This window comes from Cololabis saira, chromosome 14, assembly GCF_033807715.1.
Source record: "Cololabis saira isolate AMF1-May2022 chromosome 14, fColSai1.1, whole genome shotgun sequence".
Taxonomy (NCBI): Eukaryota; Metazoa; Chordata; class Actinopteri; order Beloniformes; family Belonidae; genus Cololabis; species Cololabis saira.
In genome coordinates, this window is record NC_084600.1 from 41746408 (window position 1) to 41769583 (window position 23176).

The window sequence follows — 23176 nt, forward strand, 5'->3', positions numbered from 1 at the left end:
TATATATATATATATATATATATATATATATATATATATATATATATTTATTTATTTGTTTATTAATAAAATAAATATATGTGACATATAAAAAAAAATATATCATATGTATTATATATCAAAATTGCACAAATACTGTATATGCTTTAGGTTCTTACCAGCATGGTATTAACCATTAATATGTGTGCAGACAAAAGAAAAAGAATGTTGTGTTTTCCAGCAGCAGCAGCAACGTTAGCATGTCCTTGGCTAATAATACTGCAGCTAACACTCCCTATCATGTTAGCACCATTTGCCTCATTGTTGTCCTTTTTTTCCAAATGCGAAGCGATAAGGGAATCGATAAAGAACTGAATCGGTAAGTAGAATCGAAAATGGACTTGGAATCATAAAAATCATATCAATTCCCATCCCTAGCCGGCAGTCAATCAAAACCGCCTCATATCACAAATAAATGTATTTCTTGATATAAACTCCCCTGATGTGGTTAAAACAGGCTAGATATAAATATGTGTATTAAACTACTAAAATACACGAGATGGTTAATCTGACGTTATTCTTTGTTAGAATTACTCAGATTAACAGAAATTGTTGTTTCTTGGACCAAAGTTTTTCACATATAACAATACAACTGTTTTGTTTTAATGCAAGGATAATATCTGCTCCTATAATTTTAAAATTTGAAGAATCTTTTTTTAAGGTAAACTTTACATTTAAACAAAAAAATATTTGTGCAATTACAGTAATTGTGATTAATAGCAAGTTAACTATCTTTCAAATAACCACAAATAAAAAAGTAAGAGATTGACACCCTAGAAATGACTTATAAGTACATTTGTGGTGAAGTTATTTTTTGCTGTCTTGTTCAGATACAGAGCAGCGTTTTTGAAATTCAGGGCATCACATTGCACGACAGTAGAGCATTCAAATGGAAATGACCATTTTTCTACAGAAAGATAATATATCACACAGCGAACCCTGCCGCTGATTAATTCTGCCACCGTCGCATAAGGAGAATTACATTAATCTAATAACGGCAAAAAAAACAAATCCGCCTGTTCGGTGAAGCTGAAACTCAGCGATTTCAAGTCTTACAAGAGTAAGAGGTGGTTCGTACCAACTTTATTCATAAAGCACAACCGCAGCTAAAACAAAGTGCCGTCCGGGTTCATAGGTGGCGACTGTCGGGACGATTGTGCATGCGTCAGCCGTCGTGATTTTGATATTCTCTTTACTCGTGTCTCAATTAACATTTTTTGTCCCCACGCCTCCATCTCGGCTCAGAGCAGCGTGATCGCATTGCTCTGAGGATCCTTCTCCGAGGATTAGCAGAGATTAGCATTAGCTGGTCCATTTGAACTGGATACACATGCCGTAGCATTTGCATGTTGGCAAATCTACACTGGGAGAGCAGCCAAAGTATGAATTTATAATGGGAGGTTAGGAAAGTGATAAGGGTGAGAAAACAGGCAGCCGTCGCAGGATCTGTTAAGAAAACACCTTTGCTGTCTGTAAATCACAAACAAACATCTCAGAAGGAATCGTTGGATATATTCAGTTGCACAGACAGCTTTCCTTTAATAGTCTGCCTTTCTTTTTACTCATGAGTCAAAGTGTTCATTCGCTGGCTTGTGTACTCTACATTTATCTACAGAAGGTCAGTTTCTGAGAATAGCGTTTTTTTTTCCCCTGAAATGACCAGATGCCTCAGCTTTTCCTTTTTTCTACAAACAATAAACACATTTCTACAAGAACTCAGTTCAGGCAAACACAACTGAGCTTTCAGGCTTTTCTCTTACTGCTTACAATACATCACTAAGTCTTTTTGGAAATTATTTACCATTTACAATTTTGTTGTTGGAGTTCAGACAGCCTGAGGAGCTGAATTTGTGCTCAGACTCACTAAAGTTCAGTCTTTGTTTCGTCATATAAAAGGAGCTTTTGCCTCTCATGGTCTGACAGCAGTCCAGGTACCTGCTATGTGCTCTGTGGTTGGTTTTTCTTTAGTTTTCAACCAGTAAGGCCCTGTCCCAATACTCCCACTACCTCTACTTTTCAGCCCTATCCCTAAATTTTGTGCGTTCCCGTGAGGGTAGTGGTGTCCCAATTCCTCTTTTCACCTAGGGGGAGTGGAGAAAACGAGGGTAGTGGCTATGAATCTGTCCCTACGGAGTGAGGGTTTTCGGATGCTCACTAGATGAACTAGGGCCAGAAAAATTTCCCAGAATGCTTTTCGTTGTCATTTGCGGACTGAATTAAAAAAAAAATATGGCCGACATTTCTTATTTTTTAGTGAATAAAATCAATATTTTGAGTTAGTTTCTGCATAAAAATGCATTTTGATTACATTTCTAGAGAGAAATATATATTTTACTTTCATAATATTCACTCAGTGAATGTACATAATCACTCGTTTGCCCGTTGTTGCGAAGTCTTTTTCAAACCTCGCCAGAATAAAGGCTGATTTATGGTTCCGCGTTACACCAACACAGACCCTACGGCGTAGGTTACGCGGCGACGCACGCCGTACGCCGTACCCTACGCCGTAGGCTCTGCGTCGATTTGCCTGCCTGCAGAAATCCCGAAATTTTCGGAGCAAATTTCTTAACAGGCGTAGCTACAACTGTTAGATTTCCTCTATTAAACCAACATTTATCTTCCTAAATGATTTATTTCAGCCAGAGGTAATTCTCCACAGAGCTGCAGGTTTCTCCCCGGACCGGCGGCTCTTATCATCGCCGAAAACATCAGATCAAATTTCTTAACAGCCGTTATTTGGATAAACTGAGCCCAGGTTGGGGATCTTAACGGTTACTTTTACGCCTGAAAAAATATTAAAACTTAATAAAGTGGCATATTAACATCGCTACAGCGGAAATTAAAACAGCTTTTGGCTCTCGGCTTCCTGATTTTAGGGGTGGTGCTGAAAGTAGGAGTAGGGGGAGTATTGGGACAGACCCCTGGGAAGATTTCAAGTGCCCTAAAATCTGTGGCTTCTTTTTTAGGGGTAGTGGTAGTGAGGGAGGGCTAGTGGTAGAAAGTAGGGGGTGTATTGGGATTGGCCCTAAATCTACCACAAAAGCCTCTTGGTTAAGTGCCGCAGCAGCCGTGAGGTGTAGATATGCAACCGCTTTATCAGCCGGTGATCAGAATCGCTCCCGCCGGCTCCGACCGCTATCAGCCCACTGCTATCAATATCAATGTTTCTGGGTTGTTTTTTTTTACAAGAAGATGCAGTCACTTGGAAGGGATTTTAGAAGTGTTTCCATTGTAAATACAGAATAGTAAAGAAAGCAATTTGCACAACCTGCAAGGTAAAGATGGCCTTTGGAGAAACAACCAAACTGTCTGGGACAACAAAGTTGATGAAGCTGACGAAGGCTGAGAGGATAAATACAAAGTTAGAACACACAGCCTGGGCCTCTGCTAGCTTTAACTGTTGATTAAGTCAACCCTTGTGCTGTCTTTGGGTCAAAATGACCCAATTCTTCCTTCCTTCTTTCCTCATGCTCTCTCCTTCCTTCTTCCTTTTTCCTCTTTTCCTTCTTTTTTACCCTCCTTTACTCATTTTTCTTCCTACCTCCCTTTCGTCATCCGTTCCTTTATTACCTTCTTTGCTTTTCCTTCCTTCTTTCCTTATTTTCTCCATTCCTTCCTTCTTCCCTCCCTTCTTTCTTTCCTTTTCTCCATTCCTTCCTCCCTTCCATCTTTTCTCCCTTTCCTACTTCCTTCCTTCCTTCTTTTCTCCTCTCTCCCTTCCTTCCATCTTTCCTCCCTTCCATCTTTTCTCCCTTCCTTACTCCCTTTCCTACTTCCTTCCTTCTTTTCTCCTTGCTTCCTTCCTTCCATCTTTTCTCCCTTTCCTACTTCCTTCCTTTCCTTCTTTTCTCCTTTCTCCCTTCCTTCCATCTTTTCTCTCTTCCTTACTCCCTTTCCTACTTCCTTCCATCTTTTCTCCCTTTCCTACTTCCTTCATTTCCTTCTTTCCTCCTTTCTTCCTTACTTCCTTATTTCCTCCCTTCCATCTTTTCTCTCTTCCTTACTCCCTTTCCTACTTCCTTCCTTCTTTCCTTCTTTTCTCCTTGCTCCCTTCCTTCCATCTTTTCTCCCTTCCTTAGTCCTTTGTCCTACTTCCTTCCTTCTTTCCTTCTTTCTTCCTCACTTCCTTCTTTCCTTTATTCCATATTTTCTCCCTTCCTTCCATCTTTTCTCCCTTCCTTACTCCGTTTCCTACTTATTTACTTCCTTCTTTCCTTCCATCCATCTCTTCTCCCTTCACCCTCCCTTCACCCAAAGACAGCACAAGGGTTAATGTAAGCAGGTAATGACAGATGTAAATAAAATCAGCATTGGCAGGTCAGACCTTTCAAAACTACTGGGAGTCAGAAAAGGTACAAAAAATGTTTCATCAGAGAATCTATGTATTGCAGTTACAGTGAACATCAGCTTGTTCATTACCCATCCAAAGCTCCTTATTTCCAATTATTTGCTGCATGCTTCCCATCCTATAATGTTGTGAATGTGACACTGTGCTACTAGGCCGTTTCCATGCAGAAGACATTTCCTTTTGTCTGTCCGTAAGTCTATAGCTAGACACATTCCCCGTCTGCAGTTCTTTCAACCTCAGGGTTGGATTTTCATCTGCGAGACCGTTATATGGATTCGCCAAGTTCTGTCTGAGGAATTTCAATAAGCGCAGAAGGAATTCAAGCAAGTTATAGACTCCATCATCTCAAGGACTGCTCATAGTCTGGCGATGCACCGCAGCTCAGTGTCCTCACAAAAGGTCCGGAAGATTATGTACAAGATAAGGAAAAGCCACGTATGAAAACAAAAACCGAAATAAGAAATCCTGTAGTTGAAAAGAACATAAAAAAGGAGAAACAAAGGGAAAACACTCCAACACCTATTCAGTATTGCACGTATATTGATGCGAGATAAGACTGCAACTTAAAAGGTATAGTCTGTGATCGTATTCAAAAACATTTATTGTTATACTGGGTGAAATGTTCCTTCCATCCTGAGAGTAGCCAGTGAATAATGTGTTCAGAAAAAGGAAAGAAAAAAATCTGACCTCTCTGAGAGTTTTAATCCTATAAAAACTCTGACCAATCTGTTTTTTGCGGTCCGAGTGGCACGGATTGGTCAGAGGACCAGAGGATTGGCAGGGGGGAAAGAACCAATCAGATGCCTTCATTTTAAGTCCCGCCCATGCCCTCCTCTGTCCCATGCGTGCACTCGTCACGTCGAAAATCTTGCAGGAAAACTTCACACATTCGAGTCACGTTTGCTGAAGAATGGCGCAGAAAACGAGAAAACGCAGCCAAAAATACAAATACCTCCTCCCCAGTATGGGGGTCCGTGGGGATGGAGGCGTCTCCATCCCGGCGAGGGCAGAGAGCGCCGGTGCGGGTGGCGGTGCGCTGCCGTGCCGTGCAGGCTCTGTTGCCACGGCTACGCCGTAGGGCACGCGGCGATGCGCACCATTCTGCGTTGGTGTAACACGGAACCATAAATCAGCCTTCAGTGTTTGCTCTGTGTGCTGTTCTGAACTTCTCTGTTGTGTTAATTTTGCTGGGACGTCGGGTTCCTCCGCCGAGACAACTTTTGCGGTATGCGTTCATTGTTGTGTCTAAAAATGATGCGCAGTGCCCACCCAATCAGAAACGGTACGGATATTCTGTGATATTTTTTTATATTTATAAAAAAAATAAAATTATAAAAAAATAAAGGATCCCCATAACTTTGATTGGGTGGGCAGGATGCACGTTTGGGTGGGCACAGCCCACCCATGCCCCCCCCCTAAAACCGGCCTCGCTTACAGGTGAATGAGACATGGGGTAGTTTTGTTGAAAATGTGCTGTCCAAAATGTCCTGGAAAACTGGACTCCTGCAAATGCGCGTTCCCCAAAGTTTGTGGGGGCGTGGCTTTGGACGGAGCGCTGACGGGAGGGGGAGGGGCTTAGAGGAGGGGGCGGGGCTTAGAGGAGGTGCCACTTTCAAATCTTGCTAGCTCTCCAACATCACGGACTATACCTTTAACGCAACGTATAGAAATGTTAATTCTACATTGTGCTGGAATGTCAAACAGTGAAAACTAAAAATAAATGACTACGTTCAAAAGCTAGAACAAGCAGTCAAGGTCACAAATAATATCCAATCCATCAACTCCAATCCACCAAAGTTTTCCTCCCACGGGACCACAGATTAACATTCACAACTCTTAAATGTCCTTGTAATAATGAAATAGCTTCAAGCACAACAACAGTCTTTTCGCAGATTAAGAACACCTATTATAAGATAGAAGAATATGCCGTTTTTGTTGCATTCAAATGCATATTAGATTTGACTTATTCCAGAATCTTTGCTCATGTCAGCCGGCAGAAGCTGTTGACTGTGCAGGAGAGTGATGAGCAGGCTGACGGAGAGCACTGTGAGAGAAACGCTAATGAGGAAGATAAAGAAGGAGTTCAGTGAACTGTGTTTGCCATTTCTAATGATAAGAGATGAACAGAGGCGGGAGGGGAGTGCAGAGGAAAGCAAAGCCTTCTGCCTTCCAAAAGAATGGATCTGCTGTACGTCTAACTTGTCTGCGAGTTGTTTTTTTTTGCAAAGCACAATGCCTGCTGAACTCGAGCGAAGCAAAAGTGAGAGAAAAGCAAATAGCTCGGAGATAGGCACTGAAATTACCAGTAATTGGAGACCATTTAAAAACATAATAACATCTTTGTTTTCTCAGCAGGAGGTTCAGAGCTGGGGAATCTTTTTGATTAGAGACGGAGATGGGTTAGCTATAAAACTACTGAGCCAAGCCTTAGCTATATTCACGCGGCGTGCATGTTCATCTGCTTCTGTTAAATCTTTCAAGCAGAATGTGGGGGGAATAAAATGAATTACTCGGGATGGGGATGGATTATTAGGGTCCGGCCGGCGTGGGTGCAACGGGGACCTGATGAAAACATCCTATCGGGCTAATTTCCCCCCGTGAAGCAGCGGGAACAAGCTTGTAAAATCTGAGAGCATCAATGCCGAACGCCAACTTACAAAAAAATTCAAATGGAGCATGAAAACGTGTATTAAAATCCAGCTGGATACATGCCGCGGCATCTGTAACAGAGATGTGTATGCAAGTCGCACATTTACATCGTTCCACTGGGTCGCGCAGGGGAAGTAAGCTTAGGGGTGGTTGCCACTTAGGATGGGGGGAATAATGTGCTGTAGCATATAATGGATTTGCAGTGTGGCAAACAGAGACAGATGGTGAAGGGAGATGTGTGTTTGTGCTTTTGCTGGGGTGTCCACATGCACACACACACACAGAAGAACTCCCCAAGGCGCATTATGTATGCTAGCACTCGTTCACCCAAGCCAAGGGTCTCAGTTCATTTGGTTTTTAACTGTTATAAATTGTCTCACTTGACTCCGGCTTCCCTCCCCTCCGCCCCGGGCCGGGAGCGATCCCAGCCAGGCCCAGACTCCACAAAACTCACAACCCGTGGAAGTTTTTCAAAATCAGATAAATTCATGCTGGTATAAAACCTGGACCGGGGGCTTTGGGAGCCGTCGGCTTCCATGAGTCCGCGGCGGTTTGACTGTGAGCAGAGAAACCACTGAGGTTACGATGGCGATGCTGCAACCGCTCACGCACGGCACATGCAGGGCTGGGGTTAGATTCAAATGTCAAGAATTGATTCGATTCTGATTCTTAAGATTCAGAATCGATTATCAAGATTTGATTCTGTGGCAGAGTGGAGGAGCTGCAGCCACTCAGGCTGACGGGACACAGGTGTGGCCCGTCAGCCTCTCCACCCTGCCAGCCTTATAAGAGGAGAAGCTGCTGCTGAGACTGGTGGTCTGCTGATGTTGGAGGAGCTGCTGGTGATCAGTGTGTTGCTGTGCTTGTGCACGTGTGGGTGTTCGGAATAAAAAGGGTTCTGCACAAAACTCTGTGTCCTCTCTGTCCTGTCGGTCGGGCCCCGTAGCACTCGCCGTGCTACAGATTCAATCCGATTCCGATATTGATTTGGGTTAGTGTTATTAAAACTGTTTTTTGAGAGGTTGCATGAATGATGTGACTGTGTAGTTATGCAACATTCAACAGCGAGATTCAACAGCAAGTATTGGCAGCTATTGATGGCTGTAGGTACCAATCGTCTCCCAGAATGTTGATATAATTACTTTCAGAAACATCCTGTGGGTTTTTAAGTTTTGAGAATTTGGTTTTTAGCATTTTACGACCAATAATCAAAGTATCCAGCTTCCGGATGGATTCCCCTCAGTTTGAGTGCAGGGCTGGGGACCGATTCAAAGGTCATGAATCGATTTGATTCCAATTCTTAAGATTCAGAATCGATTATCAAGATTTGGTTCAATTCGATTCGATTCCGATATCGATTAGTGTTATTAAAACTGTTTTTTGAGCTGTTGCATGAATTACATGACTGTAGTTCTGCAACATATTAATACTAGTATTATATTGAGATTCAACAGCAAGTATTGGCAGCTATCGATGCTGTAAGGACCAATCAGCTCCCAGAATGCTGATAGAACTGCTTTCAGAAACATTGTGGGGCAGAACTACCAAACAGATCCAGGGAGAAAACAGAGATGGATGAAATCGGTTTTATTCCGTTTAAATTTTTTCCATTTTCAGTCTATTTCGGTTTTTAATTTTTGAGAATTAAGCCCGTTATGCCTGACTGTGCCTGACAAAAGTATTTTAAAGGGGATCTATTATGGATCTAATACCTATTTTAAACAGGCCTTGAATGTCTTAAAAAACAAGCTTTTGATTGTTTTTGCTAAATAAATAGAGATTCAGCCTCTAAACCATGTCTTTATCTCCCCATTCTCTAACCTCATTATCTATGCAGGATTCTGAGTGGGCGGGGCTATGATAATGAGGCTCTGTGCTGATTGGCTGCTTGAATGACGCGATACACCGCTACGAAAAAATGGCGGAAGCTCCGGCCGGCGGAGTTAGTTGTGGGCACGGTTTCACGCATCGCACCTGTCGTTACGTAACGACGGGAGCAGAATTTTATTGGCTCGTAGATCCACATCACACTGGACGGCTCATCCGGGCGGCTGTACAGACACTGCAGAATTTAGTTGCTTTCCTCCTTCTCTGAGTTGGCAGGCTGAGGGGAGACCACTTTATATATGTTAAAGCAAGAGAAAAGATGTTTTTCATAATAGGTCCCCTTTAAATTTAATGCATGCAGTCCGAAGAAGTTGATTTGCAACATAATTAAAGCAACCTCAAACTAAATTTAAGAAAAAATTACTAATTATCCAATTAGTCGACTAATCGTTTCAAAAGTCGGAGACTAGTCGAATTAAAATAGTCGTTAGTTGCAGCCCTGCTAAGTACACGACTAAACAGCTCCGTCTCAAGGCTTGCTCTGTGAAACCGCACCGACGGGTGCACTGGGTGCACCGTGTGCACCGGGTGCACCGTGTGCACCGTGTGCACCGTGTGCACCGTGTGCACCGTGTGCACCGTGTGCTCGCTAACGGGCAGATAAGCTCAAGGTGTAAAATATTTTCAAGTGGATGAAATTTCACACCTGCAGTTCTGCAGCCAGCCCTTTGTTATAACGTGGTCTTTCTTCTTCCACGCAAACAGAAACCAGCTCTCGCACAGACGTACGTGGCGTATCGACTTATTTGCAAAGTCCTCCTTTTACTTCAATCCCAGGCAATGAAAGAACTCATCCGTAAAAGCTATTAGATAAACCTTGTGCATCTACCGCAGCAACACCGGCGGATTCTAGCTGCATGATTTTACCATATCGAGTGTGTTAAAAACGGCGTTTGAGCAAAAGAGCGTCTAATAGCCAAATTAAGATGTGGAAAGGAGGGGGGGGGGGGGCCCTCCGGCTGATGATTAGGCCAGGGACTAGAAAGTGACTTCCGGCATTGATACGACTACAAAAGCACATACACACACACACAAATATAAGCACACACAGAGAGTCAATTAACATGAACATGTGTCTTGGGGGAATTATATTTCAATTAGCTTTAGCGTTTCTTTTGAGACCATAATGCTGAAACAAGTGCAGAGTTGTGTATTTGCGGATGCAGTAAATCCTGCTTTTCAATTAGTGTAATACTATAAACTCCGTATTGTTGGTGTGCAAGTGAAAGTCAAGCAGTTCGGCACCACAATCAATCTTTTGCACGACATGAAAGAGCCATAACATTGAAACGAAGCTCATACGCTGAATGACTTGTGCAGCTTTTGAAGATGCAGATGCACTTTGAGGCTACTTATAGCAATAATGCAGCCGTGTAAGAGGAATATTAGCCGGAATCCATTCAAAAGAAGTAGCAATGATCAGTCTTAGTCAGGGTATGGTTCATGTTCAAGAAGAAGATAGAATTCAAGAAGATAACCTCAAATCTTAGGGCCTGCAATATCACTTTTCTCTTCCTTCCCTGTTCCGTTTTGATCAAAGTATAAATTCCCCCTGTCAAGCCTTATTTGAGAGGAAAAAGTTGCGGACAGAAAAAGCCATCTTTGAATCTGGGTTACCGAAACATCAACAATGAAAGCAAAAACAAGAAAAAAGGCCTCTGATTTGTTTCTATATTTGTTGTAGGCCTATGTGTTTTCGTTGCACACAGAGAGTATGGCTTTGCTGGTACACAATATAGACAAACGTGGCTTTGGATGAATTAATTTCTGCCAAGAGCGGACACAGAGTCCCCGAACAATAACAGAGACGGGGCAGAAGACGACTTTCAGCAGAGCCACTGATGTCCATATCTTTATCTCTGTTGAAGTAACACCGAGTCTTCAGGGAGACAATGAAACGGAGCTGGAGATGGAAGAGCCCCTCGCACGAGGACGACTACGTCCACTACTCAGAGGGGGGACCTGTAGACCAGTGGACACGGTTACATGAGGTTTTTTCATTCAGAATTGATTATTCCGAATTAAATAATTCAGAATTAAACTATTTTCCTTCGAGTTTACATGTAAATAGTAATTCCGAATTGAGGTTTACATGGAAAACACGTTTGATCGGCTTTATCCAATTCCTCTACAGGTCTGGGGGTTGGGAAGGTTCTGATTGGATAGGGGGGGGGAAGTTACGTCTACCGGAAGAAAAACAAACTTAGCCGCTACAACTTTGAAAAGCTCACAATTTTTCTGTTTCCTGTTTCATGCCCTACCTGTGTGTAAGGGTAATCGCTTTTCCAAGTCTTTTATCCCCTCTGCTGTTCGGCTATTCAATTTAAATGTATCCTTATGAATTTGTTTGGAATGTGTATTTAGGCACTGTGTACCTTCTAGGAATGTGTATACAGTGTTTGTATAGACGTTTTTTTAAATTAATTTATTGGTATCAGCACTTTTTTTAATGCAACAAATTGCAGATTTTTGCAGACAGCTGCCAACTTTCTCTCTGTGTTTCTATTGAATGTGTTATGTGTTTGTTATGTGTGTGTTTGGGCGCGAGCTGCCAAATCCAATTGCCCTTCAAGGGATTAATAAAGTTGTCTACAAAAAAAAAAATCTGTTCTTTTAATTATTTCCAGGTCCTCCAAGCTATTTATTAAATAAATGGTCTCTGCTCTTGACCAGCGTTTACTGCGTGCTGCATCTTGAAACTTTGTTTGGAAAACCAGCCCAGCGCGGAATATAAGTGTCATGGAGACAGACGGGCGAGGGAAAGACCGGAATTAATTTAAAGAGGAATGAGTGTAAACATGATCGCGGAATTATTGTATTCGGATTTAAAATTGGAATAAACCAGCCACTTACTTCGGAATTAAGTTTAATTCGGAATTGCCATTTTCATCCAGAATTTACTCATTTTAAATCATATTTAATTTTAATTCTGAATTAAAGAGGAATTATGTATATTATGTAGGAAATATGTTGGAAATATGTATCTTCCCATGTAAACGCAGCCAGTGTTTCCCAGCCCCGGTCCTGGGGGGTGTCCTGCATGCTTTAGATGCTGCCCTGCATCAACACACCTGATTCTAATAAATGGTTGACATCAGCTTGTCATTAAGGTCTGGACAAGTCTGCTGGAGTCGTTTCAGGGTGTGCTGAAGCCGGGAAACTTCTAAAACGTGCATGAAAGTGGCCGTGAGGACCCGGGTCTTTAACTCAAAGTGCACCTAATCAGTCCACTTCATCTGTACATGAGCCAGACAAAAGATACATGTCTTTATTGTTGCTAAACAAGTTTAAACAAATTGACATTGCAGCTCTCGTTTGCAAAGAAAAGAAAAAAGAAAAGAAGAGCAACAGCAACAATACAATAAAATACAATGAAATACTTTAAAATACAAAAGCAGCAAACGCCGACTTTATCTTGAGTTTTCTAGATTATCTCTCTCTCTCTCCAGTTTGTGTGTTCCCTGTGTCTTTCTGGGTGAAAGTGAAAGATTAGAAACAGCCAGTGTTTAGAGAGTTTAAATCCAAGCCATGATTGTGTTTGTGTCTCTTTCTTCAAGAGAGTTTGAGATTAGTGACACATGGCTCGTCAAAGACTGGAGATTCAGATTAGCCACTCTCTAATCCGTTGGAATTCAATGCTAATACAGAGATCACATATGCACACATGCACACATACACATGCACACGAACCTGAGCGAGGAAAAACTATTACTGTAAATACTCAGAATAGCAGCAGATGAAATAATCAGATACAACACCTTTTAGACTCGTAGAAAGGCCAGGAGATACTGGAAAAGGTAAAATAATGCAAATGTATCTTGTCTTGCAGATGCAAACGCCTCCAAATGTTAAAAGCAAAGCCCACAAAGACTCTCCTACAGTTGAGTGGATTACAATTATTATTGGATATTTACACAATGGAGAAGCTAACATTTATTCTTAAGTCGGAACAAGAAAAGTTTGAAACTTATTGGGAAATTTGGTCAAACTATCTAGCAACTTATTCTGGTTAAAGCGATGAACCCCCTGCTGAGTTCCTAAACCCCACTCAACTGGTTCTGCCTTTTTGTTCTTGTTTTAATAACTATACAATTATAAGTTAGTGCTATACATGTAAACTATCAGTGCGTTTACATGGGAAGTTTAATTCCTCTTTAATTCAGAATTAAAATTAAATCCGATTTAAAATGAGTAAAAATGACCACGTAAACACCTAATTCCAAATGAAAATGGACATTCCGAATTAAACTTAATTCCGAAGTAATCAAATCAAATATAGGATGAGACTTAATATGTTTACAAATTGTAGAGCAACATGCAAATAAAAAATGTAATTAAAGCTGCAAGCAGTGATGAACGGTCCTCCACCCTTGTGCACGTTCAGGCTGCAGTGGAAGCTTGTAGGACTTGATGTAGATTCTTCAGGCCTGGACATTTAACGGATGAAACACCCACGACTCTCTATATCAAACCATTCAAAAGTTATGGCAGGAAGTAGGAACTATCAAATATGGACCAATCAGAAGAAGGGGCAGGGCTAATTCATGCCAATGAAGGTCAAGGACTCAAAACTGAGTCCGATGACACCACCCACAAGTCTTTATGTCAAACTATTCAAAAGTTATGGCAGAAAGTAGGAACTATCACACACATGGGTGCACGTTACGGTTCGGGCCGCATTAACGGCTGAAGAAATGGCATAAATTGCGCCAAAATTACACGATTAATTCAAAATGGCCGACTTCCTGTTGGGTTTCGGCCATGGCGCCAAGAGACTTTTAAATTGCGACATGATACAGGTGTGTAGCGATTTTTGTGCATGTACGTCAAACCGTATTGTGGGGCTTGAGGCACAAAGTTTTCAAGGGGGCGCTGTTGAGCCATTTTGCCACGCCCATTAATGCAAACCATTAAATATCAAATTTTTCCACCAGGCCTGGCTTGCGTGCAAAACTTGGTGACTTTTGGGCACGTTTAGGGGGGCAAAAAGGCCCTCCTTTCGTCAGAATAAAGAAGAATAAAGAAAAATTCCTACAGATACAATAAGGCCTTCGCACTGTCAGGGCTCGGGCCCTAATAACAGAAAAGAAGGTTCCACATAACACGAGACGGCGATCAGAGCGGGTTTCAGGTGTTTCCTCAGCTTGTCACTGGTTTCCACTGCAGGGTCACGTAAGGAAAACCTTTGCTGCACCCTCACCACAGCTGCCAGACGTCTCGCAGACCATTCTGTCCACAGAAACATTGCGTGCCACTGTATGTAGGTGAATACGGCGTCTATTGTTTGACTCACACAAAAGCAGCCAAACAAAGAAGTTTACTTTTCCTAGGTTGAGTGAGGAGGCCGGCGATCCGAGCAGCCTCGGCGCTCCAGTCACACCGAGCTGGAAAACATCTCACTTTGATGAATGTGGGTGATTTGGTATTCTGACTTGTACACATAAATAGCAACATGAAGAAAAAGCCTCATCAGCTTTTATGTTAGCTGAGTTAGCATGCTCCTTGCACCTACTGGGAGGTCTGTTTGGGGTGAAAACTTTTACTGCCGGCTGATGTCACTGCTGCGGCTGAGTCTACCTGTGGACCTGCACTGCTGTTCCCTCCCAACCTCTATGGGCTGAGAAACGGGGAATAGAAATCCACACGGGATAATAATCACCACCAGTGTGACCGGGTTTGACACTATTTGGGTTCAAATAATACGTTGCGTGATGGAAAATTCAGCCTTGGCCACTTGATTAAACCAAAACTGCTGAGAGGAGCAAAATAATAGCCTTGGCCCAAGAGTGCCCAGACTGGTAGTCTGCTTAAAAAAGATAAACACTGACCTTAAAGATGTTTTTGTTTACTCAAATCGAAAGAATTAATCATCCTTTGTGCTTTAAAATCATTATACTTCCTTTGTTTCATCGTCGTTCTGCATCGAGACACCTGATGTTTGGTTTGACCCTTTTGCATACAAATGTTTAATTAAATCTACTGAAATCTGTCTTACTCTTGGTAACTTAGACGCTCAGTTATTTACCTAGTTGGAAAGAACGTGTTAAAGAGCATTTAATTGTTTTTTCCACATACATTCTTACATCCATACTCATTCTAGTTGTTTTGTCATTTGCACGTGTACATTTGTGCAGTAATCAAAAATAAATCATAGCGTTATTTTATTGAGAGTGTTTCTCTCCAACAGGAAGTATCAGGATCAGTAAGATTCTGTAGCGGCACTGGAAATAAAACCAGCTTTAAAGCTGCGCTGATGCATCTGCGTTCCCACACAGAAGCAGGAGCTGGAGGCCTTGTAGTTGCATACGAAAACTCAGCAGCTGGCGCCGGGTCAGGTTCTGTATCCCGGCGTGTTCGGAAAAGGCTGGATGAGTCTGGCTGGGGGTGCAGATGGGAACACATGGCTGAGAACAGACGTTTAAACTGTGAATCTAGACTCTCAAATGTTTTCTCAAACTGTCATTTTCAGAATCGACTCCATTTTGGCTCAATGTTCATGAAATAAATAGTGAAAAATATGTCATATCTCAGGGCTGCCCTTTGTCACCGGTCCTGTTCATAATTTTTATGGACAGGATTTCTAGGCGCAGCCAGGGGCCGGAGGGGATCCGGTTTGGGAACTATAGGATTTCATCTCTACTTTTCGCAGATGACGTTGTCCTGTTGGCTTCATCGGACCAGGACCTTCAGCATGTGCTGGGGCGGTTTGAGGCCGAGTGCAACGCGGCAGGGATGAGAATCAGCACCTCCAAGACCGAGGCCATGCTTCTCCACCGGGAAAGGGTGGCGTGCCTTCTCCGGGTGGGTGGAGAAGTCCTGCCTCAGGTGGAGGAGTTCAAGTATCTCGGGGTCTTGGAGCGTGAGATTGACAGACAGATCGGTGCAGCGTCCGCAGTTATGCGGTCGATGTACCGGACCGTCGTGGTGAAGAAGGAGCTGAGTCGAAAGGCGAAGCTTTCGATTTACCGGTCAATCTACGCCCCTACCCTCACCTATGGTCACGAACTTTGGGTAGTGACCGAAAGGACGAGATCGAGGATACAAGCGGCCGAGATGAGTTTCCTCTGCAGGGTGGCTGGACGCTCCCTTAGAGATGAGTTTCCTCCGCAGGGTGGCTGGATGCTCCCTTAGAGATAGGGTGAGGAGTTCGGTCACCCGGGAGGAGCTCAGAGTCGAGCCGCTGCTCCTTCACATTGAGAGGAGTCAGCTGAGGTGGCTTGGGCATCTGTACCGGATCCTCCTGGACGCCTCCCTAGGGAGGTGTTCCAGGCATGTCCCTCCTCCCTAGGGAGGTGTTGCAGGCATGTCCCAACGGGAGGAGACCCCGGGGAAGACCCAGGACACGCTGGAGAGACTATGTCTCTCGGCTGGCCTGGGAACGCCTTTGACTCCCCTCGGAAGAGCTGGAGGAAGAGATGGAGGAAGAGCTTGAGGAAGTGTATGGGGTGAAGGAAGTCTGGGCATCTCTGTTGAGACTGCTCCCCCCACGACCCGATTCCGGATAAACGGAAGAAGAGGGATGGATGGATGGATGTCATATCTCATCACTTTATTATGGCCTGTATGTACAACCTTCTCTCTGTGAAACAATGACTGTATCTGTATTAAATGCTGCTGGAGAGGTTGTGGCTTGCAGTCTATGCTGCAGCATTTAGCGTAGGCGCATCCTATTTTGCAGGGCATTTCCACATGCTGGTTTGGTAAGTGAGCTACTGGCGAGTGCTGTGCTCACAAGAGGACATTTGCATAAAACCTGTTACGGCTGTTATTACTCTCATCCATCTGCACCAACGTGTATGAAGTGAGACACTGCTTCGGCCCGCTCGCCTCGTTTTCAACCCCGCGTCTAAATAAACACAACATTGTTTGTGTTTCACTTGTCTTTGCAGAGCAGAACCGGCCCGAACATGGCGGTGCACACAAACCGGGTCCGAGGAGGAGGAGGCGGCATCGCTGTGATCGTCTCTCAGAGTTCTGCAGACTCACACCTCAGCCTCCACTGCAGGCTTTGAATCCCACCACATTCCCCTCCAGCCTCTTCCTCCTTTCTGTTTTAACTTTTTTTAACACCTGGACTAACAAAAGACTGTCTTTGATCAGGGGAAATCCCTCGGCGGAGCCGCGATGAACCCGCCGTGGAGCTCGCTGTGTGTAGTTACGTGTGCGTTTGAAGGTCTGTGTGATGCAAATGGAGCCGGCGCCGCTCCGCCGAGGATTCTCCGCACCCGAGCTAACATGTATGGGTATAAGGTACATAGCAGCCTCACATGTGAACCCTGTGAACGTGCAAACGCTCAGAAACACACGGGAGAGGGGGATGAAGTGCAAGCTAGCAGGAAAGAGGGAACATCTTGTTTCTCCTGCAATCAGAGGCTCGTCAAACAGACACTCGCCCTCACACACACACACGGACAGAAGGTCGCTTATTATCAGAAGCTTTCCCACGCTGCCGTGCTGCAGAGCTCCACACCAGGATGGGAGGATGAGGCGAGGGAGGGAGGGATGGAGGGTCAGCCTTCAGCAGCTTAGTCTCACTGTGGGGATAAACACGTCCCTCAGCAGGAGTTTGTATTTAGGCTAGCGAGATCAGGGTTCAGAGCAGAGCCACTGCCAGACGGGCGAAGCGACGGGACGCAGACGGAGCCGCGGCGATAAACAAGCCTCCATACTGCAAACAACCGCCGTATCACACACACACACACACTCTGGTTGGCGGAGGAGACTGTACATCCTCCTCCACACCTGTGCTCCCACATTACTCACACAGCAACCCCTCTCTACCAGAGCATCTCTGCGTCTCCCCTCCTTCCTCCCGCTCGCTGCTCAGCCCTCAGCTCTTACGTAACACCACCATTTGCATAACAGACTGTTTCTCTGGCTACGGCACGGGCGCAGGAGACGTACCGGCTAATACGTTAACAGCCCCGGCTGTTGGTAAACAACAACCTCTAACACAACACCCTCACATTCGTTCGTTGGCGCCGGGTCTAGACGGTGACGAGGGTTTTTCGGTGTGTCTTCGGATCTGCGGGTGCCAGCTGGCTGGAGGCCAGAGGGGCTGGAACAGCTGGCACTTATGGCCCTTTCCCACTAGTACCTACTCAGCTCGGCTCGGCCCGGCACGTCTGCATCTCATTCCACTTCCGTGTCAGGCACACGAGGAATGGACACAAATGCAGACAAAGGGAAAACGGTTCAAAAGATTTATTGGAGTAAATCTGAGCAGGCAAGGATCAGGCAAAAATCCGTCGAGGGGCAGGTGTGACATTCCGTTGTCGCGGTTATTTAAGAGCGTCAGAGCTCAGAGTCGTGGCTGATTGGGAGTTTAATGGTGCTTTTTTCCACTAGCACCTACTCAGTCCGACTCCACTCGGTTTGGTTCTTTTCCACTAGGGGTCTAACTTGCCGAGTAGATACTTTTTCTGGTTCTAAGCGGCTGAGTCGGGCTGTGACTTCATCACAATACTGGCCACCGATTGGTCGGGGGGTTGGAGTCAGACGTCTGAGTCAGGATGTGACATCAGAGAAAGAGACTCCGACGGAGATTCTTGTTCATTTTATTCCACCAGCAACGGCAGCAGAAGTCTGTTTCATGATCCAACTCTGAGGTGCAGATGTTCATAAACCTGGTGCTGAGGAGAGAATTAAAAAGGGATCTAGACGGGCGATAAGGAACGACCAGATCTACCAGGAACTCTGTCACTTCATAGCTGCTCAGATACCAACGGACTTTTCAGGAGCAGAGACAAACATTGCAGCTTGAAGCTTCTGTCTCTCTCAATTTTTAACTTGATATCAAACACAAGCCACAGATCCAGCAGCACATCCACCTCCAGGTTCTACATCTTTAGTGTTGTTGTCTTCTTCCTTTAGATACACAATCAAATACGTCACAGCAGCTTCACTCCAACCTCCTACTTCTGCTCCAGGTCCTGAATTGTTATGGAAAAGAAACCAGGCCAAGTTGAGCCGAGCTGAGATGAGTAGAGCCGAGTAGGTGCTGGTGGAAAAGTGCCATTAGAACCTCGGCAGAGTAGTTACCGAAAAAGTATCTACTCGGCACAGTTAAACCCCGAGTGGGGAAAGAACCAAACTGAGGCAAGTCGGGCTGAGTAGGTACTAGTGGAAAAGCGCCATTACAGAGCGCACGGGTAGGCCGGGCCTCTCCCCAGACAGACCTCGTTCAGGAGGAGGTCGACCCCCCTGCTGCGTGGAACCCACGCAATAATAGGTCTTTCACTGAGAGATGACTCTTCAAATCAGCCAACCTGGAATCATCCTCTCTGCAGAGGAGGGAGGGAAACCGGGGCGGGAACTGTGTACTGTACCTGCGTCGCTCTGCCTTTCGCTTCAGCCTGGGAAAACACAACTTATACAAACAGAGCGGTACGCAAACACACTCACACTCTCATAACAAGCGCGCCACCCTTAACAGAATAAGGAGGAAAAGAAGAGCTCTGGAGCATCGATAAACGATGCCGTGGAAGCTGTCAGATACACCCTAAGATACCTCATTACACGGCAATTCATTAAGTCAAGAATGGCCTTAATCATGTCTGGTTATTAGTGAAGGGCTGCGCCGTCTGTCACACACACACATGTGCACACACACACACACACTTCAAAGAGACAACAACCAATGATCAAGGGAATCAAGCACAAATGGTGGCTCATGTGAAGTTTCCTCTTTGCTCGTATGGAAAACGGTGCTTAAAGTCAAGACGATGCTAATTCTGCATTTCATGTTGACACGTTTGTTATCCAACTCTTTACATGCCGAGCGTCCCGGTATCACCTGCGGGGTTGGGGGTGGACTACAGTGCTTATACCTGCTCTGACTGGTGCTAACACACAGAAGCTGCAGCTCGGGGGGACGTTTTTATATCCCCCTGCACCCTATAAGTGGAAATACTTGGATATGTCAATACAGGACCGCCATACCTTTCTCGGGTGTGCACTCGTCTCAACAAGCTGTTCCTTCCCCCCCTTATTTCCCTGGTATTCATCTACATTTTGGCATTAAAGGTGCGAGTCAGTCGTGCAGCTCAATTAACAGTGACCTTGTCCCCCATCACCCCCCTCCTCCTCCTCCTCCTCCTCCTCGGATCAGCTGCCCGAGGTGCTGTTACTGGGAGTTCTCAGTAAATAAAGGGCTAAAAATAAAAAGAAAGGGGGAGAGTTGTGAAATCAAAGCGTCCTTCGCCATCAACGCAGAAATGAGCAAGAAAGATCCGCAGCAGCGGCGTGAATCAGGGGCTGCAGCCGGAGCAGAAAGCATTTTTCTACATCTACCAACACGCCAGCAAACTTGTAAGGGAATTAATGCGTGCGCAAGTGTCTCCTTGAACTCCTTTGAGGTTATCGGGGGTTCATTCCGGGTGAGTGCATGCGCTCCGCGCGCAACGCGCTGCCCGCCGGGCCACGGCGGCCGTTGCGCGGAGACTATACACTCCTGAAAATGAATGTTGGAGGAGAAAAACGCAGGGAAACGTGAAGGAAAGGGAGCTGGAAGGAGCTCCGGAGAAGCAGCGAGGGGGCTGCATGCTCTCCCTCCCGACGTGCGTCAGCGTTTATGGCACTTTGCGCGCAGGACGGAGGCAGATTTCACGGGGGTCTGGACCAACGCGCATCCGTGCAATATTCTAACACTCATTCATGTGCATTATTATTCTCTCATTCACTCATTTTCATATTGTATGTATATTTATGTTCCCTGTTTCTCATTTTGTTTACACAGTCTTTGCATGTGTGCACTTTTGCGGAGCTGCTGCCTCATCTCATTGTACCAGTATAATGATAATAAAGGCTTTTTATTCTTTCTATTCTATTTTTCTTCTCCTGCACGGGACGGATCACGTCCAGATTCGGTCCAAGCAGCCGAAACGCGCACGGATCTCACCTTTGAGAAGGATCCCGTACACGGCGTAGAGGGTGAACACCAGATGAGTGTTGAGGTTCATCCTGTCCTCCTCCTCGCTCTCCTCGCGTCTTCCGCGCTGCGCGTAAAAACCTGCTCCTGTCCGCCTCCTGGACCTGCAACCTGGAACCTGGAACCTGGAACCTGGAACCGGACCTGGGACCGTATCCAGGTGGACCCGGGACGGTGCGTAGAGCGTTTTCCCACAGCCCGACTTCACAGCCCGCACGCTGCAGCTTCTCCACCAGGGAGGAGGGAGGAATGGATGTTTGGCTGCTCGGAGACAGAAGTCCTGGTCCGGGTCCTGGACTTGGACTCGGGTTCAGGTTCAGGGACTCTGGGGGAGATCAGATCCTCGATCTGGGGGGGAGATCAGAACCCTCCGGGACTCAGTCTCAGGAAACTCTGCGGGAGATCAGAGCTTTTCTCTGGGGGAGAGCAGCGCACAGACCGTCCTCTGATCGCGTCCCCGCACAACTGGCTGCTGCGGCGCAACAATCCACACAATCCACACGGTCCGCACGGCGCACGGCGCACGAGTGGAGTGTGGGAGTCCCGCCCCCAACGGCTCTGACTGACAGGAGGGATGAGCCAATCAGGGCTGGGAGTTAGGAGACGGGGAATGGGAGGTGTGGGTAAGAGGGGGGTTGGTAGACGCTGCAAAAAATGTCAGTTTCGATCAAATTTAACACACATTGGTTAAAAATACTATTACATACGGAAGAGTATTGGGGCCAGGCAGGAGAAAAATAAAAATAATATTTTAGAGGAGGAAGATTTTTTTTTCATTATGCACTTTGAGAAAAAACTCGAAATGTCAAGAAAAAAGTCGAAATGTTGAGATTAATGTTGAAGTACAATTTCGAGAAAAAAGTCGAAATGTATTTCAACTTTATACACGAAATTTAGACTTTATTCTTGAAATTGTATTTCAACATTAATCTCGATATTTCGACTTTTTTCTCGAAATTTTGACTATTTTCTCGAAGTGTACAATAAAAGAAAAATCTTCCCCTCTCAAATATTTTTTCAAAAAATATGTGAGAGGAGAAAAAGAGAATACTCTTCCATACTACGGAAGAGTATTAGGGCCAGGCAGGAGAAAAATAAAAATAATATTTTAGAAGAGGAAGATTTTTTTTCATTATGCACTTGTTGAGATTAATGTTGTAATACAATTTCGGGAAAAAAGTCGAAATGTCGAGAAAAAAGTCGAAATGTTGGGATTAATGTTGAAGTACAATTTCGAGAAAAAAGTCTAAATGTATTTCAACTTTATTTTCGAAATTCCGACTTTATACACGAAATTTCGACTTTTTTTTCTTGAAATTGTATTTCAACATTAATGTCGACATTTTGACTTTTTTCTATAAATTGTATTTCAACATTATTTTCAACATTTCGACTTTTTTCTTGAAATTGTATTTCAACATTAATCTCGATATTTGACTTTTTTCTCTAAATTTCTACTTTTTTCTCGAAGTGCACAATAAAAAAAAAATCTTCCACTCTCAAATATTTTTTCTCCTGCATGGCCCTAATACTCTTCCGTAATTAAAAGACCATACCTGTCAAGTTTTGGATTTAAAAATAAGGGATATTTCCCACCAACCCGCTGTCCCACCCCTATGGAAGAGTATTAGGGCCAGGCAGGAGAAAAATTTTAATATTTGAGCACAAAGAGGTTACAAGGCTAAAATTGTTCAGGGTGCTTACAAAAGAACCCAATCTACACCTCGTTCTGAACTCTTGATGACAAATAAACAAAAATCTTCAAAGCCAGAGCAAATTTACTTTGTCACACAATATAGTTCTTTTGCAGATTCTGTAAAAAAGATTGTGCATTCCAATTGGAATTTAATAATAAGTGACCCTCTGCTCAGAGAGGTTTTTCCTGTTCCTCCTCAAATCAGTTTTAGAAGGGCTGGTGTCTAGCCATCTCTCTGCTTCAGATAAAAAAACTTGAAACATCGACCAGTTAAGGGGACTTTTAAATGTGGCTTGTGCAAACATTGTGCCAATATCAAAGAATGTAAACAATTCAGTGACTTTAAGACTAACAAGGTTGATGACATCAAGTCATTCATTAATTGTAATACCATGTTTGTTGTCTACCGATTGTCTTGTACCTGTGGTTGTTTTTATATTGGCTGCACTAAGCGTCGTTTGAAAGACAGAGTTTCTGAGCATAAGTACAGGACTGTCTCAGAAAATTAGAATATTGTGATAAAGTCCTTTATTTTCTGTAATGCAATTCAAAAAACAAAAATGTCATACATTCTGGATTCATTACAAATCAACTGAAATATTGCAAGCCTTTTATTATTTTAATATTG

General features: G+C 44.3%; 1 protein-coding gene across 1 annotated transcript in view; it reads right to left on the reverse strand.

Moving 5' to 3' along the window:
- The window catches only part of cadm2a (cell adhesion molecule 2a), a 462577-nt gene extending 441555 nt beyond the window's left edge, over window positions 1–21022 (reverse strand). The window contains 1 exon segment of the mRNA XM_061739216.1: window positions 20823–21022. Within this exon segment, the coding sequence (XP_061595200.1) occupies window positions 20823–20883 (61 nt within the window). The 5' untranslated portion in view covers window positions 20884–21022.
- Between the last annotated feature and the right edge of the window lie 2154 nt (window positions 21023–23176).